The sequence below is a fragment of the Pelecanus crispus genome, chromosome 8 (assembly GCF_030463565.1).
Source record: "Pelecanus crispus isolate bPelCri1 chromosome 8, bPelCri1.pri, whole genome shotgun sequence".
In the NCBI taxonomy this organism is placed as follows: Eukaryota; Metazoa; Chordata; class Aves; order Pelecaniformes; family Pelecanidae; genus Pelecanus; species Pelecanus crispus.
In genome coordinates, this window is record NC_134650.1 from 26,934,075 (window position 1) to 26,961,731 (window position 27,657).

The following is a 27,657-nucleotide window of genomic DNA, read 5'->3' on the forward strand; positions in this document are numbered from 1 at the left end:
ATAAAGCAGATCCTTTATTTTCACCATAAATTAACTTAAAAATACAGTCACCATTGTGGGTTAACTAAACCTACATCTTTCTTAATTTCAGAAAAAGACATTAATAGCGGCATTTTCACCATTAGATCTTGGACCCTTTCTGAAAGGGGCAACGGCCAGTACTTCCTCGAGACAGCCAGCTGCCCACCTGGCAGTCACTGGAGGAGCCCGCAGATGGAAGGTCTCCATAAACAAGCTTCTTGGGCCCAGATGAGAAAAACCAGAGTGCTGTCACAGGTCAGAGTTTGAGAAGCAGCGCAGCAGGCACCTTCACAGAAGCCTCTACAGCACTAACCAGAAAGCCGAACGCTGAAGCACAAGCTTCCCCTTGCGGAGGGCCTCCTCACCGCGCAGCACTCAGCGCTGCTCAGGCAAACCCAGGCCCCGCTCTACACCTACAGGAGTTATTATGCTGCACCGGCTTTAACAAAGTTCAACAAAAAAATACCCCAAACTCCACCCAAAAGTAAGCGCACGCTCCGCAAGCACGGGTTTATTTCTGGCTTTTTACAGGGCTCGCTTATTTTATCTAAGAACCAGTCACATAAACGGCGCAGGAGCGGGGAGATTTCTCCTCCGACGGCGCCGCAGGCACTCGGGACGCCATCCCCGACCTCCCCGCGGGCGCCTCGCAGCCCTTCAGGCCGGAGCCCGCCATCACCCAGGCCTCCCGCCGCCCGGCCCCCAAGAGGCCAGGCCGCAGCAGAACCCCGCACCCCTCGCCAACAGCCGGCCCCGGAGGCCCAACCGCGCCCGCGGTGCTCGGGGGACGCCGGGCCGGGGGAACCGTCCCCGCCGCCCCTCACTCACCGCCGGCGGGCCCAACCGCCCCGCTCGAGCTCCGCGCCGCCCCACCCCCGCCACCCTACTGGTCAACCACGACCTCTGCGCCCGCTTCTATTGGGCGAGCCGGAGCTAGATCCGCCTTCTCATTGGCCAGCCGCTCCGTCCGTCTATCCGGGGGAACGCAAGGTGAAGGGGGCGGAGGAGACGAGGCAGAGCCTACTCTGATTGGTCAGAGGGCCGTAGGGAGCGGCCGGTTGATTGGGCGGCGAGACGTCAGACGGCCGTTAGGGGGCGGGGCAAGTGCTGGGAAGCGCGTTTCCATTGGGGGAGCCGCCGCTGCCGCGAAATGAGCGGGAGCTCGAGCGGATTCAAACAGGGGTCGAGGGGGGCGGGGCATTGCCATGGTGGCGGGGCCCGCCGCGCCCTGAGGGAGCCAGGCCCCGCAGGCAGCGGCGGGGCTGAGGAGAAGCTGGCTGTGTCAGCTGCCCCAGGTCCCCCAGCCGCCGGGGTTTCTGCCGGCCTCCCCTTGTGTCCCCTGGTGGGGGGGCTTCCCGAGGCCACAGCCTGTGGCCGAGTGCCCTCACCCGCCAGCCGCCTCTGAAGCGAACGCGGGCACGGCCCCTTGGAGAGGTGACACGACAGTCTCGGCATACAGAAACAAATACAAGTGTATTGCACGGTCAGTCTCTGCGAAGGCGGGGAAGAGGGGCGAGCGGCACGCTTTGGCCTGCAGGAGGGGGGCCTGCTGCTTTCCCTTGGCTTGCTTTCCGAGGCATCTGGGTGCTTTTGATCACCCGACCCTGCTTTCCACAGTTAACTTCCTTGGTTTCTGCTTTTCTCCAGGTCAGCCAGCAAGTCCACAATCTCTGCAAAACACAAGGATAGCATTAATCAAAACAGAATAGCTGTTGTAGGCTTTTTTTTTTTCCCTCCTGGTGAGAAGATAGCTTTCCTCACTGATAACAACTGGGACATGAAGTCCCTCTCTCCTCAGGCCAGCGCGACTGGACAGCCATTCGCGGGAGACAGCCCCAAGCAGACACAGGTGAGTACAGCCCAAAGAGAAGCAGCCATGTATACAGAGAGATGCCTGGTGGAAACAGCTGTGAAAAGATATCCTTTCAGCTCAGTACCACGCAGGCATGGCTGGGCATTGGATTAGAGTAATAAAGACATGCTGTATCCTCAGTGTGGCTTTGCCAATGTCTCTGATTATTTTTTTTTGGTGTTTTCAGTTCAGCTGGGGTGATTCCCTGCAGCAGGGTCTGGCTGGGGGAGCTGCTGTTGGGAGACAGAGGCACAGAGAGCATGGCACACAGTGGGAGCTGGGTGGTTTCTTAAGCACAGTCTCCATGTCTCTTGTATGGAAACTGTCTCCATAGGATGGTGTGGATGAGTTTGAAGGAAGCTATCTACCCTTGGAGAGATGAACTGAGAGAAGGGTACAATCTCTGTGCCTTCAAGCCCACCAGAAAGGTTCCTCTATCTTTTCCTGCTGTTTCTGTTAAATCTTCCAATGGAGACCAATTATTTATCTGCTCAGACCCAGACCAACTTCAAGGACAGTGAAATCTTCCCTGCCGCGGAGCAATTCCCAAGATTGCAATTTATTGCATTATTATTGCTCAAAGCCCAAGGCAGGAAATGTTCCTGCACCATGTTGTGGCTGCTCCTCCAGCTTAGAGGATCTGCAGGACCTGAGTGGGGATTAACCCACACAGCTCTGCTCCTGGTTTGGCACTTGTCTGAGAGAAAAAGCTTACTCTATGTCATGCCAAATGAACACTCTGGTGATTATTGTCAAGGCATGGATAAATGTTAACTGTATGAATCATCACACTACAGGAGGAAGAGAGGTCTAGTATTAGGGGACTTGTTAGCATAAGAAGGTAGGTCAAGGAGTGATCCTGAAACACAAAGCAAGACAAATTCTTATGGAAAATAAGGGACAAACTGATCCCTGAAGCAGCTGATTGAGTGATACAAAGGGCCGGTGGAACGGTGTCAGACGCCTACCCTCGGCAGAAGGGCGTTGGGAAGGGTCAAAGGCCCGGCACTGGTCAATGACTTCCCGCAGGTCTGCAGGACAATCTTCCCCAACAGGGTCCCGGTAATGGTGGTTGCAGATTTTCTCCATGATCTCCTGGGAAGTGCAGCCTAGACAACACGTGTGCAAACAGGAGTGTCAGGACAGAGCTCTGCTGCCACAGGAGGGTGCAAAGCCATGCCAAAAGCCTTCCTGCAGCCTATAGCACGGAGCAGCCAGCACAGAAGCCACCCAAACTGTGTCTGCAATGAACCTCCCCATATCTGGCATGACACCATTGGGCTCCAGTGGAGCAAGGAGATGTGTTAATGCTTCAGTGCACAGGAACATCAAATTGAGACAAGAACTACTTGCATGCTTGTGGTTTAAGCATGTTACAGAAATGTTTTACTGTATTGGAGTCCCATGAAAAGCCATGAAGCTGTTGTGCAGAGCCAAGCACAGCAGGCACTGCCACTGGGACCCGCATGATGTAGGATGCTCTGGAAAGGAGCAGGGAGCATCCAACACCAGCCAGCAGCCACACCAGGCTGTGTGGCTTTTACATGGGGGATGAGATACTTCTGTCTCACCTTCAAATGGGATTTTGGAGGTCGCAATCTCCCACAGCACGATCCCGAAGCTGGAATGAGACAAGCAAGAGTGTCAGCATTGATCCTACCACGTTCTACTCCTTCCTAATAGAGGGGACTGTCAGGCTATGCCAACCACAAATGGCTGCTTATGTGTCCAATGAAACCTGGCCTTCTTCCATAGCTCAACAGCTACTCTGCCAGACATCTGCCTGCTTACAGGCATCTTTCCTGGGAGGGACAGACACACCTGTATATTTCACAGGGCCTCTTGTAGGGGCAGTTGATGTCTTTCAGGTTCTCAGGGGCAACATAAGCCAACATAAAGACTTGTTTCCAGTTCTTCTTGGCTTTCCTCTTGATGGATGACTCTGTTTCACACAGCTCAAATCCCGACAGCTGATTGAAAGAATGAGAGAGTGAGAGGCAGAAGTGGTAGAAACGCAGTCTGCAGAAAGCTGTGGTATGGCTGAGGACTGCCCCAAGGTGGAGAAAACAGGGTGAGACACCTTGGGCAGCAAAGGCTGGCATGCAGCCACATGTGCTGCCCAGCACATAGCTCTTTCTGCAAGCAAAAACCATAGGTGGAGGCAGGTGAGTTGCCCTAGCTTCAGCTCATGCCAGGGTGGATGGCTCAGAAACACTCACTTTGCTGATGATAAAAGAGAGGTAATGATGCACTGAGCTGTTAAGCGTCTAAGGTGGCGGGGAGATGACTCTACCCCAGGCGTTATTCTGGACCATCATAACTCCCTTTGGTGCTGGTGGAGGAAGACATCCACAAAAACATGCAAAACTCCCAAAAACTTCTCCAAGTATGGTGAACTCCTTACCTTCACACAGTAATCCCCGGCCACCAGGAACTTGCTACTGCAGATGCAGCCATGGAGTCGGGACTTCTTCTCTGTCTGATGCAGCCTGCAGACAGACAGAATCAATGTCAAACCATGCTGGCGATGGACCCATCCCCACCTTGGGGCTCCCTCCTGCCACATAGGGGATGGACTGACATGCACCCAGAGAAGCCAGCAGTTCTCTGCCTGTCTTGGCGGACTAATCCTGCCATTTAGCAGCTGCTAAAAGAGCCACAGTGGTCAAAATAATGAGCCTTGCAGATGAGCAGGACCGGCTGTGCTGTAGGGTGCTCCTGAAGCTGCCCTACAGATGCAGGGAAGGGGTTTTCTCCCTTCCATCCTTTGCAGGCTTGAAGCCTGAAGGAGGGGCCTTTGTGGGGCCCCTTGCAGGGGCTCGTGACCCGGGGAGATGAGTGCTATTGCATCCAAACCCACTGCCTACCTCTTCACCATCCTCTGATGGGAGGCTTCCCGTGGTGGTGGAAAGAGTGTCTAACAGGATACCACTGCTTACTGAGGGATACCAGGAAGCTGAGCACGGCTTGTGGACCGTCAGGTGGACTTACTCACCGATTTAGACAGCAGCTCACCTGTAAAGGCCTCTGGCGGCTCCCAGGGCCATCCGAATGCGGACCTCCCAGGAGAGATGCCGTTGCTTGGTCAGCACATCCCGCAGTGTCCCGTGCTTACAGTACTCCATGATGATGGAGAAGCAGGGGCTCCCATCTGCAAGGCAAACCCTTGAGCATCCCACCTTTTGCCACCCCTTGGGAGGGGACAACGACAAACCATCTGTCAGCAGCTAGCATCGGGGACAGAGGGGAGGGAAAGGGTGACATTAATGCAACACCTCCTACCTTTCTCCTCAATGCAGATCCCGTACATGCGCAGGATGTTTGGAGACTCAAATTTCTTCAGGGTCTGAATCTCCTTCTCAAAGATGTCTCTCACCTTCCTGCAGAAAGGGACAGCATGGTGAGATCCCTGGAAGAAGGCATGATATGGCACTGTGCCACCCTCCCCTCCTGGCTGCCCCGTGTCGCTCCCACCCAGGACAACTCACACCGGGTCGGTGGTCAGTGGCCTCTTGAAGGTTTTGATAGCAACGGGATATTTGAGGTACTCGCCCTCGTAGAGGTCATAGCTCTCGGTGTCCTGCAGGTGTCTGTAGAAGATGAGGTGGTCCCGCTCGATCTCAGTGATGTCCTCTCTTTTACCAACATTGACCTTCTTCAAGCCTGCTCCCACCATGCGCCAGGAGGGAACGAGGGACACGTTAGGTAGGGCTCAGGGTGAAAGGACACAGTGCACAGGGTACCTAGAGGTGCAGCGCTGACTTACACTCCATCACATGCACGATTTTGTTCAGCTCGCTTTGCATCCACTCTACCTTGCTCTCCATACATTGTCTGTCAATGTAGATCTCCCTGGCTGCATTTTCAGGCTCCTCTGTACCTGGGGAGAGAAATGTGCAGAGGTGGGGCCGCTGGATGAACATGCAGGACTGATGCGGTTAGTTTTTCTCGTGGTTTAAATGTCCCTTTGGCTCTCCTTGGCCATGGCCATCAAGCCAAAGCTGGGCAGCAGTCAGGGAGAGGTGCCAACTTCCAGTCTCAGGGAAAGAGGGTTTGCTAAATGCACACTTACTTGCGATCACCTGGTCCAAGAAAGCCCTGTCGTCCCTCAGGTCCTCAGCATCCTGCCTGCGACAGGTCTTTGCCTGGAAAGCCTCCAGGAAAGCCTGCTTCTGCTCTGCCTGCAGCAGGAGTGAGAGCCCCTGGGCAATGTCCTCCAGGCTCTCATTCACCCAGACGAACTCCTCACCGGCACTGCGGGCTCTCAGGAACTTCTGGATCCAGCTGGTCTGGCTATATTTCATCACCAGTTTCTGGGCTTCCCCCAGTGCCTGGAGCAGCTTCTTCAACAGTTCCTCTTCATGGTGGGAGATGTGCTTTGGTGGCTGAGCCTTGAGGATCCTCACGGGCTCCAGCAGGATCTGGATGCGCTCCACAAGGCGCTGGCACTGGTGCTTACAGCACTTCACCTGCTCAAATTGGGCATAGATGCCCTGGGCCACGGAGAGGACCCTCTCAACGATGTCCATGCTTGCAGCAAAGGGCTTGGCCACAGGGGCCACAGGCTGGCAGAGTCTGGTGGAGGTGAGCCTCGGGCACCACTCAGAGATCAGCCAGATGCAGCTCTTCCACGCCTTCCACCCTAAGGAACAACCTTAACATGGCACACCGCTCTTCAGGTCTCCTATAGCCCCTTATATCTCCCCTGGCTGCTTTGCTTTCTCTGCTTTGCCTGGCACCATGGCTGCTGGTGCGGATTGGAGTGGGCACTTGCAAACAGAGACATTGGTAGCAGCAGTATTGGCTCATCTTGCTCTGCATTAGCAAGAGATGTTTTGGCTTGATTTATGTAAATTAATTTAGTGTTAGCCATACCCAGAGAGCTTACACATAGACAAGCAAGGTCAGCAACGATCCAAGTAGCATCCCCCAGGCAGCGCTCCTCGGCACCGGCCCTGTGCCACCCTGGAGTCCTGCCCACAGAGCCTACATTTTTTACCATAAAGATCCATTTTAATTTCTAGCCAACGTATCTCTCTGTTATCACTCATCTAATAAAAGCTTCACGCCTTCACAGCCCCAACATCCCCAGCTTCTCCATATTTTCTCCCGTAGCTCTGTATTGCCCACTTAAGATTTTAACTCAAACTCTTCCTATGTGCTCAGCATCCCCACAGGGACAGTCCCTGCTCCCCAGCCCACATCCAGGCAGCAGGGACAGAAAACTGCCCCGGTTGTGGGGAAATTAGCAGCAGCCACCCGTGCCATTGATGCAGCCAGCACTGAGAGAGGTACTGGGCTCTACAAGCTGGAAACAAGACAGAAACGCACCCAGAAACAAGCTGCAGCCACTCTCCTTTCCTCTTCAGGCTCTCTCCAGCATGGTCCCCAAGGAAGAATCTTGTCTGCTTGCTAAGAGAAATCAGCTGGGTTTACCTGGCCCCGCTTGGCTTGCCTCCGCCTTAGCTGCCTCTGCAGACTGAAGAGGCACGGCAGGGTGAGTGTGAATTTATAGGGTGCTTTCCCCGGCCACTGCTCCTGCGGGCAGCGGAAGGGGCATTGTGCAACCCACCGCAGCTTCCCATGCCACCCTGGCTCCCCATTCAGGGTGGCGGAGGAAGGGACCAGGTGGGCTGTATCCCCCTGTGCTGGGTTTTGCCGGCTAGAAGATGGAATTGCCTGCAGGAAGTAGGGGATGGGGGGAGGCTGTGCCCCCATATTGACTCTCACTGCTGTTTTGAGCACCCCAACCCCTTCTGCTGTACCATCAGCTCCAGCAAAGCTTGCCCAGGGCACTGTCACACCCTCAGCATCAGCTCTGTGCCCCACTGAGCTTCCCACACAAGGGGTGCTGGTCCTTTGGAAACTTCCGCTCCCCTCCCCATCCCTGCAGCCCCAGGACTCTCCAGCAACAAAGGAAGTGCTGGAAATGGTGCTTGACCTCTGCCGGGAGTGCAGGAAACTTTGCGGCTGGCTTCGTCAGAGGGCCAGGCTGATTTTGAGAAACACAGGGCAGCCCATGATGCTGTTGCCCAACTTCAGAGAAGTGAGCCATGGCTTCAACCAGCTTCCGCTTTCCGAGAGTCCAGGGTCACACAGGTTTGCAGCAGTTCCCCCCTGCAAGGAGCATCTCCCTCACCCCCCCGCAGTCAACGTCACAGCCTTCATCAGCGTGTGGAACTGAGACAGGCGACTGCAAGGTACCACGGCACTGAGGGCCATCAGCACCTGGGAAAGGATGCACCAAGGGTGGGAGAACATGGTAGCAGCCCTGAGGGATATGTTTGCCAGACCCTTTTAAAAAGGCTTTATTTTTCAAAATATACAGTTTATTTACAGTTGTAGTGCCTACAGTTTTACATATACTTTATTCCAAACCTTTAAATATCTGCAGTAAACATTAGGAGAAAAAAAAAAAAAAAATCACAGGATCAGCAAAAAAAGGCATCTCATAGCAATTCTGTTCATTGAAGTTTGAGTTTCAAGTAGCCAATGTCTACAAAAACATGAACTTGATAAATCTGGTAGAGAGATACAGGTGCACTGGTTAGAAAAAGGCAAAATCCAGACCTGTGGGATCCCCACCCCAAGGGCCACAGGCCAAGAAAACCCTGTGCTGGGATCGGGCCAGGAGAAGGACCCGGGATATGGAAGCCCCTCAGCACGGGTTAGCTGATGGGGTTGACTGCAGTGTGTTGAGCACCCTGGGGAGGGGGCACCATGGAGGGCCAGGGGCTCTGGGGAGGCTCCAGTGAGGTGCCGGGGTGGAGGAAGGAGGGCAGCATCAGGCACTTCATCTCTCAGGCAGCAGACCTGCCCGCGCATCCGTGGCCTGGAGCGGGAGGGTGGCAAGGAAGGGGCAGGAGCCCCCCAGGGAGCCCTGCAACCTCCTCCTCCTCCTTCCCCATATCCTTGCCCCTCCCCGGTCCCCTTTTGTAGTGCCGCAGCTGGACCACAGCAGACCACAGGGATGCTCTGGTGTGGGGCCACTGCTGTGGCACAGCCCCCGGGAAGGGGGCAGGGGCCAGACGGCTTCGACGAGGGCTGAGGAGAGATGCCAGCCCCAGCCCAGGAGGGACGGAGCTGGCAGCTGCGTGCCACGCCGGGGCTGTTAGTCCTCTTTCTCAAAGGTCTCCTCGGGGATGAGCGTCCGGAAGGGGTAATCCCAGAAGCGGGTGCTGATGCCAAAACCTGCGGGCAGGGGAGAGAGCGCTCAGCCCACAGCACTGCCATCACCGAGATGCCACCGGGGAGAGGGTGTAGCTTGCTCAACGTTAACCAAGCCGGTGCCACTGTCACTGAGGCCGGCAGGGGTGGGAGCAGCCAGCATGAAGGGCATGTGGCCGGGATGGGACGTCACCCGGCTGGGTACAAAGGTGGCGACAGCTGACAGTGATGCTGGGGCCAGGGGTCCCTCCGGAGAGGCTGGCGAGGGAGGAGCACCCGCATTTCGGGGAGGGAAAGGCAAAGGGAGGGTGAGGAGGAAGAGCAGAGGGAGCAGAAGGAGCTGGCTGGGCCATGCCACCAGCCCCGTGGATGATAGCTTATCTGGACAGGGCGTTTTCTCCTAGGAAACCGGGCAAAGAGCAGGTTGAGCAAGTGCCGGCCTGGGGAAGGTGTGGGGCGGACCCGGGGAAGCCCAGGGCCTCACCCTGCGTCCACCAACGCCTGCCAGCAGAAGAAGATCCTGCCCTGGGCGGGGACGGGCATGGGCACCCACATCCCGACGCCGCGGGGGCTCTGCCTCCGCCCCGGCATCCCCAGGCAGCATTGGTGCCTGCCGGCGAGACAGGCTGCTGCCTTTGCCCCTGCGCCGTGCTTGCTCCACATCCTCTACCTGGGGGCTGAGAAACGTGCCCTATGGGGCTTGCAGCACCTCGTATGCTGCTTCCCCAGCGGCACGGTGCTTGGGTTTCCCCACCCCAAATGCCAAATATTTCAGAGCATCAGCTGCACACACGCAGACAGGCTGGGCTTCGACAGCCCTTGTCCCCACCAGCAGGCGTGGGAAAGGCAGCGCTACCTGATTTTTGGTGTTCAAAGTGGTGCTTGACATGATAAGCCTTCAGCCCGTACAGGTAGGTGCCTTTTTTCGGTGAGCCATAGTGGAGGTAATAGTGCATCATGTCGTAGATGACGTAGCCACAGAGCCCCCCGACGAACACAGAGAGCCCCAGCACCTCAGGCAGCAGGAGCCGCAGGACGCCGTAGAAGAAGCCGATCACCAGGGAGGCCGGCACGGGAGGGAAGACCAGGCGGGAGCTGTCAAAGGGAGACTGGAAGCGGAGAAGGATGGTGGGACAGGCAACTCCTAGCTCACCCCACATCCCCAGTGCATCCCTGCCAAGCACTGGGGACGCCCATTTGGGAAAAGCCAGCACCAAAGCAGCCCCCAGAAACCCTCCCCAAAAGAGGCACCCAGTGGTGACAGCAGTTCCGCGCCCACGCCAAGGTGGCCAGGCAGCCAGTGGCTTTGGCTGGCAGGTCCCTGAGCTCCAAGGGGACATTTTCTCCAGCGAAGCTAGAGGGAGCCCATGGCTTTTTTAGTGTTCCTCTCACCCAACTGGAGCTTGCAGGTTTAACTCCAGCTCCTCCCAGCCCATCTTGCAGCCCTTGCCAGTATTAGGTAAGGGCCCCGCTTGGGGCGAAGATGCCACGAGTCACGTCGAACACGCACAAACAGGCTCTGCCCGAGCAAAGGCCACCGTTCCCACGGCCTGGCGGGTGCCAGCAGAGGTGTAAGCTGCGACTCACCTTGTGATGCTGCCCATGCAGCAAGAAATGCAGGGTGATGAGATAGTAGTTACTAGCGGGTGGCTTCATGTGGAAGACAAAGCGATGGATGAGGTACTCTAGCAGGGACCACAGGAACATCCCCAGGAGGAAGATGAAGGGGAAGTAGTATTTGTGGACGGGGATGGAGTACTCTACACAATGAGACATGCAGTGGTCAGCAGCGCAGGCAATGCATGGATGCTCTTATCCATCGCCATCCTCCCATCAGCATCCAGGTAAAGCTTGGCTCTCCCTCCCTCTCACCTCTTGTCCACCTCCTGCCCCGAGGTTCACCAGAGAGCTACCTTCCCAAGCACCTCTCCAAACCACATTTGCCTTTGATTCCCATTAATTTACACTCTTTATGGAAACAGTCAGCTTCTCGCTGCCCCTGCATCCCAGATGCCAATCAGGGCTTGGACGCACACCCTGGGGACAGCTCCATCCTTCCAAAGCTGCTTCACCCACTAGAACAAGGCAGGAGGGACCTTATCTGTGCAGGCACCACTTGCGACAGTTACACAGTGTTGCTGGCGTTGGTTTTATTTTTTATTTTTGGGGAAAAATAATAGGTTTGTTGGGCAGTTTCCCCCGCAGAGCATTTTTCAGCCACCTCCTCCTTTCAGGGCTGGCTGCCAGCCTTGCGTCCTCACCAGCAGAATTCAGATGCCCTCCAAACCTGTTCATTTTGGGGGAAAAAAAAAAAACAAACCACCCAAACCCCTTGGCAGCAAGGTGTCAAACGCTGCAAGGAGCGAAGGGGGTTGCCGGTGCAGTGGGTGCTCCACCACATGGCCGGGCACAGCTGGCACTGGGTGGCACCTTGCAAAAAAAATAGGGAGCCCAGAGGGAAAAAGAAAAAAAAAAAAAAGCAAGCACAACAAAGAAGACAGCCTGCCCCGGCCACGCTTGTTATTCCCGGGGGAGCAGACAGTGGGAGATTCAAGGGCAGGCGCTTCGGGCAAACAAGCCCTGCACTGTACGACGCTGGCGGCACTGAGAGCTGGGTTTGTTTGCCTGCTGCACCAGCATCCAGCCACGACCCGGGGTGGGCGTCAGTGGGGGGTGGCACACACCGCAGTGCCGGCAGAGCTTGATTTCGGGGATGGAGTGAAGGGAGGCAAGAGGTAGTGGCTGCACCCTGGGCCAGTAGGCTACCTGCCTCCATCAATCTCCCCAAGGGACCGAATTGTGTGGGTGAGAGGAGGGCATGGAGGTGGGCGAGCTCAGGCTTTAAAGCAGTGGAGGCAGCTTCGTGCAGGGGACATGCCGGTGGCTGTGGGGACACGGGCTCATCCGCTGCCCTTGCATGCGGCTTGTGGTGAGCATGCACAGAAGGAGGGATGCAGAGGTTTCCCCGGGCCCATGGCTGTCCTGCCCCTGGACCCGGGGCAGGGGGCAGCGAGCCAAGCCCAAAGGCTTTGCTGCTGCTCATACCTGTGGTGAAGGAGGAGAAGAGCCTGGTGTTGCCCTGGGCGAGGGAGGTGTAGCTGACCCAGCTGAGATAGAGCACCACGGGGGCCCACACCATGAACACCACATACCTATGGGGTAGAGGGAGATGTCAGAGGGAGCATCCTGCAGGGTGGCGAGCTGTCCCACCCTCTCTGTGGAGGCACCGGCCAGGGCACGGTGCAGACCCCCAGGGGCTCACCACGCTGTCTTGGAGAGGCGCTCGAGGAAATCCGAGTGGAAGAGGCGGATGGGCCGATCCACAGGCTGGTGCACCCACTCATCGTACTTCTCCCCCAAGTAGCCCACCTGCCACAGCAAGGGCTTCTGCCAGTCCACCAGGTCCTGAGGGAGCAGAGAGCAGTTGTACCCCCGTGGGACCCACACGCTGCCCTGGTACCAGGCACAAAGCTGCACTGCAGCTGCAGGATTTCGGGCTGCAAACCCCTTCCCATGCCCCACAAGCAGCTGCTTGTTGCTCCAAGCAGCCTTGAGCTCCCTGCAAGCACCAATGTGGGGCAGACAAGCAGAGCCAGGCACACATCAGCCACATCTACCCAAGAACACGGGGTGAGCTTGCCCCCGTGCCACCAGGTACCTGCTGGCGGTTCAAGGTGAAGGCAGCTGTACCTGGACCTGGCTCAGCATCAGGCCCTGATAATCATTTTCCCCCACTTCAGGAGCTGCCAAGATTAGATAGTGAGCAGCGATATGCCCCGCTCACTAGCCATGCCAGTAAGCTGCCAATAGGACACAGAGCCTGTCCCCACAGCATTGCCCTGGCCAAGGGCTTTTCTCTTTGGGGAGAGGATGCATCAGGGGGCCGCAGCTGTTTGAGCACTCCAGCAGCAGGGAGCAAAGCAGAAAGGGACGGGGAGCAAGGATACAGGATGGGAACACAAACACCAGTCGCTGCTCCAGCACATGGCTGCATTCAGATGGCTGCAAGAGCTAGAAGGGACCTGTGCGGGCACACATGTCTGCATGGGACAGAAATAGAGACACCCAACTGGCAGCACCACCTCTGATGCCGCTCAGCATCCCCAGACGCGTCTTCTGCTGGCCCAGCCAGATAAAGTGGTTTCTCGGTCCCACCCCTGCCCTGGGACAGAAACCGCGCTTGCCCAGCCAAGGCCTGGGCCTGGCAGCTTTCCATCAGCAGTCCTGTGCTGCGCGGCGCCAGCGCGGCAACCCAACGCCTGGGGCTGTGCTGGCAGTCATTTGGCAGCGGTGTCAGGGGGGCGGCTCAGCTTGGGGTGTTTCAGGGCAAGGAGCCGAGGTGGCCACGGGCATTTTTGGGACTCTGCTCCAGGCAGGGGGACATGACCGCCCAGGAGGGGAAACAACCCCAGCCCGCAGCAGGTGCGTGGATGGGGATAGAGACACCTTCCGTCAGGGAGGTAGGGGCAAAGTTAGAGCAAAAAAGTCACTTTGGGATGGCAGATTCGCTTTTAAAGTTGGTCATTAGCAAAATATTAAGAGGGGTGGGTGAAAGGTGTTCTCCTGCTCAAAAAAAAAATCCTTTTGCAAGATAAAAGCACGCTCACTGATGAGCCAGGGCTGTGCAAGGCATAGCAGCCAGGTGGTGCCATGAACTGCAGGGTCATCCAAAGGCACCTTGGGGATGAACCCCAGCTCCCATGACATGCTTGGAGAGGAGCTGGCAGAGCAGAGAGCACCCAGTGTGCACGGGGATTGCTCTGCCTGGGCCAGGGGATCCCTTAGTGCTTATTATAGGTGCTTAGTCAAGAGGAAAAAATGAAAAAAATAAATAAAGCAAGAAAAAAAAATAAAGCAAGCAAGCAAGGTGTGGCTTGGCAGCATGTCCTGCTCGAAGGGCACAGCTGCTGTCAGAGAAAGCCATCTCTGCCCACGCCACCACAGCGGGAGCCTCCCAGTGTGGCCACACCTGGGCAATAAAGCGTAAGCGATGTCGTCTGCGCTGGGAGAAAGGGCAGGAGCAGCCAGATTGGCTCCCTCCCGACATCCCTCCCATCCCAGGGGTCAGCAGAAAGCCATGCTCCAGCAGGGAAGAGGAGACCTAGGCTCCCCTGGGAGCCCTCTGGCAAACACTGTGCCAAAGAAACCCCCAGCTTTTACCTTCTCCACATCCACCGTTTTACAGCGGGGATCCATCCGCGTGGGGGTCTGGGCTGCAGCATCCACCACATTCTCATCCACTGGCTCAGGGTGGCTCTGAAAAGAGAAGGAAAACCCTGTGGTGAAACACCAGCAGCAGATGCAGTTGGGGACGGTGGTGGCCATGCCACCCAGGGGCACAGGCAGAGCTCGCTCGTGCCTGCCTGCTAAATAAATAAGGGAAAAAATCTGATGAATTTAAGTCAGTCAGTTCCTGCAGAGCAGGTTCCTGAGGGATGCGGCTGCTGGTGAGCTGTGCTGCCCTTTGAACCATGCACTGAGTATTGCGTGCTCGGGTCTTTTTGGAAACCTCCGCCCAAGCCCGCTTTTCGGACCACCCCACTGTGCTGCCAGGAGGGCACTGGGTGCCGGTGCTTGGGCGTTGCGAAGCGGAGGCTTCCGGGCCCTTGGCCAGCATTTCCTCTTGCAAACAGGTAGTGCCATAGTGCAGCTCACCTTCCTGCAGGTCAGCAGCCTGGCAAGCACCAACCTGAGCCAGCCCCGCTGCCAGCAAAGTGAGGGGCATCGCCAGGTTAGTGCTCGCAATGCCGCTGCTGGGCTCCCTTCTCCCCACCCCACTGCTCTCCAGCAAAACCCCAGTTCAGTGTTTTGGTCCCCAATGAAGTTGGGCTGCCAGAGCCAGGGAGCGTGGCATGGCTGGTGCCACCACCCTGGCTCTGGGCATAGGGGAAAAAATGCAACGGGAGGGAGCTCATCCTGCGGAAAAAGACAAAGTGCCCTTTGCAGGGCGGCACTGGGCCAGACACCTTCGCCACAGGCTATGCAAGATTGCAAGATGGAGTGGGAGTTTGGTTTTGGCTAGAAAGGGCATGCTGAGGCCCAGGGGATGCACTGGTGCGGCAGCGGCAGGATGAAGCCCAGGCTGTGGTCCTGCTGCCAGGGGTGGCTGAGAAACAGGAGAAACCTGCCTTGTCTGATGCTTGGAAGCAAACACATCGGTGGTTGCCAGCACCGGCCTCCTTCCCATGGCCCTGCCAGCTCCGGCGCCGGCCCTGCTGCCAGCGGGGTCTTGGTGAGGCTGCGTTGTGCCTGTGCAAGCCCTGAGCCAGCCATGCCCCCCGGCAGCAGCGCCGGCAGCCTGCCGGCTCCCCGGGCAGGACGTGCCAAACATGCCTTTTCTCCCGCTTTGTCACCTTGAGTTACCCATTAACCCGGCAGCAGGGTACGGCGCGACCAGCAGCCCCAGCACAGCAATGCCCGCTGGGGTTTCCAGCTGTGCCGCTTGCAGCAAGGAAGCGTTTTCCCCTGGCAGCCGTGGCACAAGTGGGGCTCCTCGATGGATGCTCTCTCTGCTGCCCTGAGAGGGATGCGATTCCCTCGGGCACTGCAAGGGCACTACATCCCTGTTGGGAATAACCACCCCCGGCAGCCGCAGGAGGAGCTGGGATGCAAGGAGGACTGGGGTCACCTTGCCGGGGCAGACAGGACTTTACTCTGTGCTGCGTTGGTGATGCCGAGGCAGGGCCTGGGTGCTGTTTCCCAACAGCGGGCACTCCTTGCTGGCTGAGCTCCTACCCCCTTTCCCGGGCTAGCCGGATTTCAAGACTCATCCCACTGGTACAGGGGCTGTGCTACCCAACCCCGAGGCAGCCCCTCACCCCAGGGGAGCGAGCAGGGCAGGGGATATTTCCAGCCGGACTGGACTTGAGCAGGCATCAGTTTTACTGCAGGCAGAGTGCCAGCGTGAGCTAATGCTGTGGACCACCACCCCTCACTCTGTAAGGGTCCCCACTGCTATTTTCAGCTTTGCACACTCTGTCTTTCAGCCAGACGTCCTGAAACCCCAGGGGAGGTGGGATGCCTGAGGGTGGTCAAATTATGGTTTTGCCTCCTCCCCGCAGGTGCTTTGGAAGAAAATTTAGCTTTAAGAGAGAGAGAGACAGCTTCTCCATCCCCTGAGAAATAAGCCCATGCTTTCCACCTCAATTGCTTGCACCACAACCTCACCGGCAGCAGGAAGGATGCTTAAGAAAGCCGGGCTGATGCAACACCCCAGCACCTCTCCTCCCCTTTCTGAAATGTCCACACACCTCCAACTCCCCTGCCCACAGATGCCCGAGCACCACGCTGTGGCCGGAGGCTTCCCCGTCTTCCAGGTCAGGGAGGTGGACACGGGGCTCGGATCCCACCTTGCCGGCAGCACCTGGACTGGGAAGGACTGGTGCCACCAGTGAGATGCCATAGCCCTGTGTGCTATGGCAGCTCCCTTCCAGCGCCCAGCCTTGCCTGAGTCACCTCCTCCTCCTCAGCTGGGGAGCAGAAGGAAGGCTCTCCTCTTCTTCACCCTGGGGCTGGCACCAAAAGGACCGGTAGCCATTGCACAACCAGGGTGCAAGCCATGCCTGCGTGCCCTGGCTCGCTCCCCGGAGCGGCAGCATGCTCCTGCCTGCTCTGACCACACAGGGGCCCCTCAGGGACGAAGCCCCACCAGCATTCAGACCAGTGCTGGGGTTCTGCCCATCCTCCTCCTCAAAATAAAAGGTGGGTTCGAAGGAGGCTGAAGGGGTCTTTGTGAGCACCCGGCTCTGCCTGTCACCCGTGGGTGATGCTGATGCATCCGAGTCATCCCCAGGCAAACAGGTCCTGCCAGGAAAGATGCGCAAGAGGCCTGATGTAATGAAGGGAAAGTTAACGCCTACAAAGCGCTGCTGCCCCGGTAAGCGGCAGCACTGGCGAGGTGCTGGCTCTCCTGCTGGGAGGCAGTGGGGCCAGACACCCATGGCACAGCACGATGCAGTGACTGGGCAACCTGGCATCCACCTCCGAGCATCCCGCTGCCCTGGGTGGGTCAGGCAGGGCCATGAGGAGCTCGGTGCCGGTCCCGTGCCAGCTACGCTGCCCTGGTGCTGCCTCACATCTGGGCTCAGGGTGTTAAAAGCAAAACAAAAATCCAGCTGCAATAGAAGCAGGTACAGACAGGAGGGACGGTTCAGCATGGGGTCCGATGTGCCTGGGATACAGGCAGGAAGAAGAGTTGGAAACCTCCCCGTGGCCCAAGCGGGGAGATGCTGCCTGCAGACAGCCGCTCCGCCAGCAGCCTGGACCCATTTTTTTCCACCTGTGCCTGTTTTCCCAGTGTGCCAAAGCCCGCAGAAGCCCTGCCATGCCTCTGCATCGCCCTAGAGCCTCCAGCACCTTCACCAAGCTCCTAAACATCTTGAATTGCTGATATCCACATAGAACAAGCTGCTTTGGTAATGCAGGCTCAGGCATGTAGCACGAGGACACTCCATGAGGCACAGGGAGCCCAAGCGAGGTCCCCACCCATGGTGGCACGCTCCCAGCATCACCATCCCACCAGCATCACGGTCCCCGGGCAGCAGCTGGCAGAGCCCCACGAGGCTGCATCTCAGCCCATTAAACACTGGGTGCAGCAGGATTATTAAAAGGAGGTTGAATTTAACTTGTTCTAATGATAATAATAAAAAATAGCCGCCTCTTGTTACACCACCTCCGAATAACACGTGAGCGCGTACATCCAAGCGAGCTCAGGCTGGAACACAGAGCCAGGAAAAGCCCAACATGCAGCGATGCAGGCAAGAGGAAGGGGAGGACACCAACCCCGAGAGAGATGGGAGATTTACTGTGACTCACGGTCACATCACGCACCCCAAAGAGGCTGTGATGAAAGTCTCTCATTGCTTAAATTGGAGGGGTAATTAGATGATCCAGTTTCCCTCTAGCAAGGCTGTTAAAATCCACTGTCTAGTTTGGGTAATTATCACTTCTCACTTTGATCTCCCCTATATGTTCTGTTTGCATAGATAAAAAGTTTGGGGGTAATTTTTCCTTAGCCAAACGGGGCTGGGTGACGCAGAAGAGTGACCCGTGGCCGAAGGATGGAGCCGAGCTCCCGAGAGCCGCAGAAAGGGGTGCGGAGAGGTGTGCCAGCGGGATGAAGGCTGGCTCTCTTCTTCTTCACCCCTCTTGCATTAAGACTTTTTTTTCCACTTTTCCAAAACCCTCGAAAGTCCCTGGGCGTAAGCAGGGGGGATGCTGGAGGCCTGCGGGACCGCAGGCTCCCGCGTCTCTTGGCGCGGGGATGGTGCAGCCCTGGGACCTCTGATGGACAAGGAGAGGCACCAGCAAAGCTGCGGGGGTCTGGAGCTGGACCAGGGCCGTGCAATGCCTCCTTCAAAGGGCTGCTTGAGGTATGCCTGCCCGAAAGCAGCCAAAGCAAGAACCCAAGTGCTACCGAGGGCATCAATTCCCCCCATCTCCCTCCAAAGGGGATTTTTGTGGGGGCGGCGAGTCCCACAGAGCAGCTCACACATCAGGTGCACGCTGGCCGCAGCATGGCCAGCCTCACCATGCAGCAGAAAGTTTTCCCCTCCCCTCCATGTTACAACACGGGATGGTTTATCTAGTGCCAGGTAGTGTCTGATCTCCCTGTGCCCCAGCGTTATCACGCCGTGTATTTGCATTGGGACGGTGGCAATTCCCCTCAGCACAGGCTGCGGTGCGAGAACTCGTTTGTCTGGTACCTTCCTTCGCCCCAACCCGTCAGGCTTGTCATGCCTGCGAGGAGGCGGCAGCAACAAGTGTCCCAACAGAGGAGGTGCCATCGCTGGGATCCAGGGAAAGAGCAGGCGTTGCACCGAGGCCGAACAAAGCCCCATCTGTGGCGCTGCTGCCGATCGGGGCCAAGGCTGTGCCGCGGGGAGGACAACCAGAGAGTGCAAACAACCAGCCTTGAAGGACCGACCGGTCACCGACCTTGAGGGGAAAGTGTCCACTGGGCTGGCAAAGGGGGCTGAGCTGGGGCCACTGCTCCAGCATCCTGTGCCGGCGAGGGCCGGTAATCCGGGCGGCAGCGCCCGGTGCCACGCTGCCTCCTGGAAGTTCAGCCGGTGGTGGCGCTTCCCTGGGGTGTTTTCCCTTCCGCCTGGGCAGCGGCTGAGTGCGGGGCTGGCGTGGTGGGGATGGCGCTGAGTCATGGCCACCCATGCCCCGTGCCTGGACATTTAGGGAAACGGCTGAGCTCCTCTCCCCAGCAGCGGCCACTCATTGCTGGCAAGCCCCAGCGCCCAGCACCCTGGTCCCTGGCTGAGCGCTGGCAGTGCCAGGAAGGGTGGTGCCCTGTCCCATTGCCCACCCTGTGCCACACGGCCAAGAAGGGTGCCCTGTCCCATCGCCCACCTTGTGCCACCTGGCCCTGCTAAAACCAACACTGAGCTGCATATCCCCATCTCTCACACCCCTTCGGAGACCCAAACATCTCCACCCCGTGCTGGCACGCCGGGGTCACCCGTGAGCCCTGCCCCCCATCATGGCCAGGGTGGGATGTGACCATCGGGCGGGACCCCATAGATACCAGGCTCTGTGCACCTGGGACACGGTCCGTCTCAGGCCCTGAGGAGCCTGCACCCTGTGCGCCTCAGGATCCTCTGCACCTCAGGCCCCACAGACCCCAGCCCCATAGATGCTGACAGCCCTACCGACCTCCCTGGAGCCAGCGTGCCCCACGCACCCGGGACCTCTCACGCCATACACCTCAGGCACCATTCACGTAGGACCCCAGGAGCCTCAGACATCCCCTGCCCCCTACACCCCTCATGCCCCAGACACCCCAGGCACCATTCACGTAGGACCCCAGGAGCCTCAGACATCCCCTGCCCCCTACACCCCTCATGCCCCGGACAACCCCAGACCCTCCACAGCCTGGACCCCAAGCATCCCGTGCAGCTCAGACCCAACACGCACCACATCCCACACAGCTCAGACCTGGACCTGGGTGCCCTATAGACCCTGTATGCTACATGCACCCCAAAGACTCCATGCACGGCTTGGACCCTGCACAGCACGGACCCGGCGCGCCCTATAGACCCTGTGTGGCTCAGGCCGCGCACAGCGCGGACCCAGCGTGCCCTATAGACCTTGTACAGCTTGGACCCTGCGCACCCTGGACTTGGGGCGCTCTACAGACCCCGCACTGCTCAGATCCCGCACAGCCCGGACCTGGGGCACCCTACAGACTCCGTACATCCCGGAGCCCGTCCAGCCCGGAGGCGGGGCGGCCCGGAGCGGCCGGCGGTACCTGCTCCTCGCCGGGCTCCATCTCTCCCACGTAGTACTGCTCCAGCCAGCGGCGGGCGTTGGCGGAGTGCCGGTGGGGCGGCCCGTCCAGCGCGGCGCTCACGTCGGTGCCGGCCCGCCGCCGCAGCAGCTGCTCGCCGCCCGGGTGCAGCCGCACGAAGCCGCTCAGGTCGTAGACGCGGCGGCGGCAGCGGACCAGGCAGGCGCCCTGCGCGCAGCGCGCCCGCACCTCGGCGGCGCTGAAGGAGCGCGGCGGCGCCGCCATGGCCCCCGCTGCCCGCCCGCTGCCCGTCCCGCCGCGCTCTGCCGGCACCTGCCCGCCCGCACACAGGCATCTGCCGCCCGGCCACGCCCGCCGCGCCCCCGCGCAGCCCATTGGACCGCGCCGGCGGGGGCGGGGCTGGGGCGCGGAGGCCACGCCCCGCCGCAGGTGCCCGCTCGGGGCGGGGGGAGCGGGGGGCGCGGGGCGCCCGCGGGGCGGGGCGGGGGCGGGTGCCCGCGGGGGGAGCGGGGGGGGGCCGGGCGACCCCGCGTGGGGTGGCGGGGGGCACTGGGGCACCCCGGCGGGGAACCGGAGTGCGGACACCCTTGGGGGAGGGATGGGGGTGCGGGGGCATGCGGGGGGAGGGGGAGGGATGGGGGCACCCGCGGGGGTATCACCCTTCCCCGGGTGCCCCCCCCCCAGCTCTGCGGTGGCCAAGGCAGAGGGAACCCCAGCCCCTGCTCAGAACCCCCGCAGGAGAGCAGGGGTCCCTCCGGGGGTCCCTCCAGGGGCCGCCCCGCCCTGGCGTTACTATGCCCCCCGCGGCTGTTTGCAGGTTTATTTCAATACTTAATTAAATTTCACACATGCAATTAGCCTGGGCGGGCGGCGCTGCAGCCGGGGGGGGGCCGGGCCGGAGCAGCCCCAAACCTCCCAGAGAATCGCGGACAAATAAATCACAAAGAACGACAAGAAAGGAGCTTTTCTCCCCATTTTTTTGAAAGCCTTCCCTCCAAGCAGCTGCCGGGATTGAGGGGAGGGGGTGTGCTTTGGGGTGACACCCTTGAGCACAGGGGCCTGCCACATGCCGGCAAATTTTGGTGTCACCGGCCATGCCAGGCTGCAGCCTGTGATTAAGGTGGGGTTCACCAGCTCAGGAATGGGGAGCCCCCCCGGCCCTGCCCCAGCCCTCCGGCTTTTGGGCGCTGCAGGGTGCCGGCAGGCACAGCCAGCCAGGCATTAAATGAGGCCTTTAATCAAGACGGGTGCCAAACCAGCCGTGGCGGCCGGCCTTGGCTGCACCTCCCCGCCCAGCTCCTGGCATCGCCCTGCCACCAGCTCCGGGGAAAATGTCCCTTTTTTCAGGGGGGATGGATTAATTTTCCACCCCAATGGGAGCAGCAGGGTTTGGAGGTGCACGTCCCCAGCTGGGGCTGCTGCGGTGCAATCCTTGGTGCGTCTGCAGACGGGTGCAGAGGGGTCTCACAGAGCACTTTTTGGGGTGGTGGTCAAAGACATCCTTTGGGGGCTGGGTGGGAGGGCCAGAGGGTGAAGGAGCCCCAAGAGGCTGCTGGGAGACCCCAAAGGAGAAGAGAGGGAGTGGGATGCCCCACTGTCCTCGGGGGCTTTCCCGACACCCTCCACAGCCGGGGGTGGCCCCTGTCCTGGTGTGGGAGCTCAGCCCCGGCGCAGCCCTCTGGCACGGCAGGGTGGCTCCCAGGTGGGGATTAAGGTTTTTCAGGGGAGTGTGGGGGTGAGGTGGGGCTGGAGGCAGATCCAGGCGAGCCGGGGTGCTCAGCCAGGGGCTGCTGCACCCACATCCCAAACCAGGTGGGCACCCCAGCCCCCAAGCATGCCCAGGGCAGGTGCGATGGCCACCAGCCCATCGTTGGGTGCTAGGGGAGGCAGAGGGGATCCCCGGCCATGATCCCACCATGCCACCCCCACTGGCTGGGCTGCCTCCCTGCCACCTCGGCTGGTCCTGCCGGTGGCGTGGGTCCAGGACGTCTTTCATGGCCCAGCCCTGCCACGGCATCCCGTGGCTGCGGCGGTGCTGGAGCAGCGGCCCCCAGCGCTTCCCAGTCTGTCCCAGCCTCTCCCCGCAGCCGCAGGGGCTGGTGAAACTGGGGAAAGGCATTTCCTTCCCTTCCCACGCACGCCCCAACCAGTGCTCGCAGGCAAGGAGGACAAGGGAGGGCAGGCTAGGCGCCACGGGGTTGCACCGCGTGCCCTGGTTTCGGGGTGTCCAGGTCCCTTGGGTTCCCCTTGCTGCAAAGGGCTACACTGGCGGCTTGTTCATGGTCCCAGCTCAGGGCGGGGAGGGGTCCAGCCTTTGCCAGCCCCAGGATCCCCGGCATAGCACAGGGTGCAAAGCTGCTGGGTGTACCAGTGCGTCTCTGCTACCGTCCTCTCCCGAGCACATGGGGTTTGCTGTCCCCAGCTCCACCGCAGCAGGGCTCGGGGACATCAGCAAACCTGTTGTGAGCTGACACCCCACCTGCCCTCATTACAGGGTGCTGATGGCTCCCAGGCTCTATGGTGGGGGCTCTGTCCCCACCCCTGTCCCCCCATGAGGGACAGGGATGTCCCCAGAGTGGATGAGCTGACCCCCAGCTCTGCAGTGAGGATGGAGATGAGGGAGCAGGGATGCACCAAGCACTGGTGGCAGCGGGAGCAGAATGGTGCTGGGACCAAGTTGTACAGCAGACACCACCGTAACAGCCCCAAATCAGCTGCAGAGGGCTTTGCCAATGGCCACCCATCCCCATTCCTGTCCCTGTGCTGGCCCCTGGGGCGAGCAGCATCGCAGAGTGGAGACGGCTGATGATCAGCCTGGCCGAAACGAGAGCAGCCAAATGGTTTTGGCTCATCAGTTCCTGAACTGGTTTACCCACCAGACAGACGGACAGACGCTGGGGCCGGTGCAAGGGAGACAGCAGGAATGCGCCACTGGGCTTTGGGGAGTATCAGGCCCTGCAGTGCTGGAACAGGCTGACACAGGGTTAATGGGGCTGTTGCCGCAGAGGAGGACAGGGCTGATACAGACACCGGGAGAAGCAGCATCCATGGGGAAAGGTTTTCCTTGGCACCTTCTCTGAGGTCATCATTCCTCATTTCCCTGCCAAACTCTGATCATCAGGGATTAAACTTCCTTCTCTGTGTATGCAGAGCCTCAGTAGGGACGGGGAAGGCACCCTACACTCGTTACACCCCACTCTGCTAGCTCTGCAGAATACAAAAAGGGTTTAAAAAACTGACGGTGGCCTCGAGTGCACAGCATGGGCCGTCGTCGGAGCTTTCTCTCCCAGCCATCCTTGGGAAAGCCAGCGCGGACGCACTGCTAACAGCCCTGGGGATGCGCTCAGCGGGCAGCTGAAGCAAGTCTTGCCAAAGCAGCTGCTCGGAGTCAGCCCAAAGGCCCCCGCGCTTGGCATCCTCCTCTGCAATGGCCAGCAGCAATGTGCAGGGAAGGGTGCAAGAGCAGGCGGGAGGTGCAGCAGCACCTCCGCAGAGTGCTGCTGGCTGGGGATGCGTGGGCAGGGTGCTCCGGCCAGCAGCAGCATCGGTGGTGGTCTGGGATGGAGCTTCCCTCCCTGGAAGTGCCCGGTCGCTCCTGGAGCCCTGGCAAACCTGTGGCACCGGTGATGGCCCGAGGGAAACAGTTTCACACCCTTCCCACGCAGCCTGCGAAGAGCTCACTCCTGCCTCATGCTGAGCGGCCAGTTTAATTCCCTGCCCCCAGCTCTTGCACCAGCAGAAACCATGAAGGGGTCACCCCCCTCCCCAGCATGCAAGACTGGCCAAGGTCTAGGGCGCTGTCCTTCAGGTGGGTACTCTATTTGATTTGCCTGGTCTGAGCACAGCACAGTTCCCAGAGCTGGCTCAGTGCGCGCTGGCACGCTCTGTGCCGGGACCCGCTTCCCGAGCAGTGCCTGCCTCCTCTCCCCATCCTGCTGCTGCTTTCTCTAACGCCTGAAACTGAGAGCGAGATCTGGCTGGATTTGGGATCTTTTTGCACTTTACCAAGTTACTCTAAAGAGCAGGTGGGTAAGAGGACAAGCAGTTGCGGGGCAGAGCAGATGAAGGGGCTGGCATGGGTCACCAGTGCAGCAGTACGCCCCATTTCCGATCATTTATTCCAGACAGGGGCTGCTGAGCACGGCAAAGGCAATGCGCTTCTCTTCTCGCTGGGCTCCAGGCAGGTGAGAATAAGCCATTCCTGTTTCCTTGCAAGTCACTTCTGCATTGAGCAAGACCACTCCCAAAGCAACCACCACACACGCTGCAGGGTGTGAGACAAATGCCTGCAGCGTCCGGGAAGAAATTCCACCTACCTGTGCAGGGTTGCACAAACAGCCACTGTAAGTGTTTTTCCGCCTTCCTCTGAAGCACCAGCCGCCCTCCACCTCGGAGGTATTCACATACTATGGAGATAAACTGTAATGAACTGTAATAACACACATAAATACCACGATCTGTCGGTCTGTCACCTTTAAATAACAAGTCTCCTTTCCCTTCCAACCTACACACGCACTCAAGCATGGAAATGAAAATGCTTCCGAGCTGAATGGCTGTCACGTAGGAAGGCGGAGGGCGGGAGCCTTCTCCCTGCGGCTCCTGGCTGAGAGCAACCTCACCCAAGGGCCAGCGCGGCACCCGCTGGAGCACCCGCCGCGGCGCCAGGCAGGACCCAAGCGCGCCTGCCTGCTTGCTTGGGGTGCAGGCGCTGCCCGGGGCCTCCCCAAACTGCAGGACGTGGGGTTTGGTTTGCCGGCAGCTCAGACACCGCCCGGCTTCGTTTTCGCAAGAGGTGCATCGTGACACACGGGCAGTTGCCAGGCTGGTGTGGCATCGCAGGGCCATGCGCCATCACATCGTCCCTAGATGAATGTGGCCGCTGCGAGAGCCAGGGTTGGGGGTCCCAGCAGCAGCTGGTGAGCCCCCCAGCTACTGCAGGACTCTGCTGCCACTGGGCACAGGTGTCTGGAGCGGGACCCAAGCTTTGGGGTGCAGGGAGAGGGCTGTGGGGTGCCCAGCCAGGGGGTGCAATGCTGACTGCCGCGCTGGGAGAAAGAGCTGCGGGGGGCTCCCCACGAAGGGAGAACTAGCATAGCGACACCAAGTTCTATCAGAACAGCACTTAAAAAAATAGTTTTAATGTTTAAGATACACCATCTGTTTATTCCACAGCAGGATCCCACCGCCTGAGTTAGCACAAAGGTTGAGCGTGAGCATGGCACGTGGCCCTGCTCAGCAGGCAAGCGTGGGAGGGAGGGATCAGCGCCGATGCAGGGTGGGGGTAACTCCAGCGGGCTCATCCCTGACCACACGTTTGCCCAAAACCAAAGCTCAGGCTGAAGCCTGCTCAGGAGAGGCACAGGCTGCGCATTCAGGGTGTGCACACAACCACGCAGTCAGTGGCACAGCAGCATCCCTGGGATGGGAGCACCCAGCAGGCACAGCCCCAAACAGACGGATCGATCCGGTACATTCTCCAATTGAAGCTCCACAGGGAAGAAAAGGCACCAACCTTTTGCCTCCGTGAATCCCACCACCCTTCCAAAACCCCCTTTCCCCTAGAAATAGCTGCCTCCCCGGCGCTCAGGAGCCTCGTCACTCAAGCACACCGGCAGCACATCTCAAATTATTCATTGATTCCCCCCATAGAGCCTGGAGAAAACAGCCAAAAGGAATTGCAAGGAGCAAGTGTCCTCCCTGTGTTTTCTCAGTAAAGAAGCAAAGGCTTTCCGAAACGCCCTCACGATGCCACCATCCATGGAAACAGTGTGTAGATCCCAAACGCAAAAGGCAGATGCCTTTCCCAGTCACCAGGATGTGTCACTGACAAGGCAGGGACAGGCAGGTTAAAGTGCATTATATCACCCAGTCGGAGCAGGAGATGGAGACACCTTAAGAATAATGGTACTAAAACTGCTGGAAGAAAGCAACTAATCTGAGTGACCTTGGGCACACAGCTGGGCTTTTCACACCAGCTGCCGATACTGATCAGTGAGTAGGAAGCTATTTAGGAAGTAATCCTGAAAAACGTAGTTTCATTCTCTTGCTTTACAGGGCAATCTAAACGATGTAAACAGCCATTCAAAATAAGGACCCTGTTGCTTCCAAAAGTAACTCTGAGCACAGTCCCATGGACTATTTCCTCTTTGAACACAGTTTACTGTTTGCCTTTAGAGCTCACTGTTGTTTGTGAATTATTTCTGCCTTAACTGTGCAAAGATGACTACTTTGCTCACTTTGAGCCCCTGTAAGGAAGTACCTGGAAAGACACTAAGTAGCTGGAGTGAGCTTGGCTCTGCCAGGTGAGCCCTTTCCAAAGGAGCTTTTCAACACCTCCTCATCCCAACAGAGACTAGACAATATTCATACACCCTTCTGCAGGAGAGCAATTTTTCTGGTCTGGCATCCATCGCCAGCAATGGACACGGGGAGTTTGGTGAAATCAGTCTGAAAGCAACCTGTGAAGTGCAGGAATACTGGAAGCACTTGTAAACGTCACTGCAGCACACCGCCAGGACATCCTACTTCAGCTCCCCGTGGCATCTCCTCCAGACACTGCGGAGCAGAGCTGACTCAACATGGCTTGGGCATTAAATATTAAATCCAGTTCACGGGCAACCTGCTGTCACCACTGCTCAGAAGGTGCTCTCGAGCAGGCAGTGGCATCCACAGCCTGTCGGACACACCTCCTGGGTGCGAAACCACTCCATCATATGGCTGGTGTGGCCTCCGTGTCCGCAGGTCAGGCAGAAATTAGAGGAGCCTCGCACTGCCACGTGACAGATAGCACACTGGAAGGTGAAGCCCTTGCAGATGGCACACTGGGTGCCACGCACCTCGCTGCGGCAGTGGCTGCAGTACACGCCGAACTCTGGCCGGAGGAAAGAAACGGAGAGCAAGACAATTAGTGCTGGCAGAATCCTGGACAAAGCAGCCCTGCATACAACACCCCCCCCCCCCCCCATTCAACAGATGAGTTCCCTGAACCCAACACCCAAGAGATCTGCCTCAAATCTCCTTCAGGGTGGGAGAATGGTATCTTACAGAGGTCTCAGTTTGGTGTCCATATGGGAGCAAAGACATCGGCAATCAGTGTGCTGGGGCACAGACTGGCCCACCGATTCCGCTGACGGCTAACCTGCTGTCGGCTGGGAATGTGTGTCAGATTTCTAGCTCGGGACATGCTAACACATGCTGCCAAGATAAAGGCTTCCCGCTGGTCTTATCTGTCTCACATCACTATGAAGTGTAACTAAGAGCAAACGAGAACAGCCTTTGTTTCTCATCATGGAGAGAGCACAGAGCACACTTGATGCGTGCTATATCTGTGTCGTGACTGTTAGCCATGGAGGGGCAATGG

At 58.6% G+C, this 27,657-nt stretch overlaps 3 protein-coding genes across 6 annotated transcripts in view; all 3 read right to left on the bottom strand.

Moving 5' to 3' along the window:
• Window positions 1-1,638: 1,638 nt before the first annotated feature.
• On the bottom strand, window positions 1,639-7,230 carry MLKL (mixed lineage kinase domain like pseudokinase). The gene is made up of 11 exons (XM_075715554.1): window positions 7,205-7,230; window positions 5,946-6,515; window positions 5,640-5,753; window positions 5,362-5,536; window positions 5,156-5,253; window positions 4,889-5,024; window positions 4,278-4,362; window positions 3,695-3,843; window positions 3,445-3,494; window positions 2,842-2,982; window positions 1,639-1,691 (listed from the first exon to the last, which is right to left on the bottom strand). The coding sequence occupies exons 2-11, from the start codon at window positions 6,400-6,402 to the stop codon at window positions 1,639-1,641; spliced, it is 1,458 nt and encodes a 485-aa protein (XP_075571669.1). The 5' UTR covers window positions 6,403-6,515; window positions 7,205-7,230.
• Window positions 7,231-8,964: 1,734 nt separating this feature from the next.
• On the bottom strand, window positions 8,965-20,561 carry FA2H (fatty acid 2-hydroxylase). Its single transcript, XM_075715716.1, has 7 exons — window positions 20,298-20,561; window positions 14,201-14,296; window positions 12,303-12,445; window positions 12,086-12,192; window positions 10,628-10,800; window positions 9,897-10,149; window positions 8,965-9,064 (listed from the first exon to the last, which is right to left on the bottom strand). The coding sequence occupies exons 1-7, from the start codon at window positions 20,559-20,561 to the stop codon at window positions 8,985-8,987; spliced, it is 1,116 nt and encodes a 371-aa protein (XP_075571831.1). The 3' UTR covers window positions 8,965-8,984.
• A 4,973-nt stretch (window positions 20,562-25,534) lies between these two features.
• Window positions 25,535-27,657, bottom strand: part of WDR59 (WD repeat domain 59) — a 49,980-nt gene continuing 47,857 nt past the window's right edge. For all 4 annotated transcript variants that reach the window (XM_075715310.1, XM_075715309.1, XM_075715311.1 and 1 more), the window contains one exon: window positions 25,535-27,168. In XM_075715310.1, coding sequence (XP_075571425.1) covers window positions 26,933-27,168 — 236 coding nt within the window. In that variant the 3' untranslated portion in view covers window positions 25,535-26,932. The remainder of the gene's footprint in view (window positions 27,169-27,657) is intronic.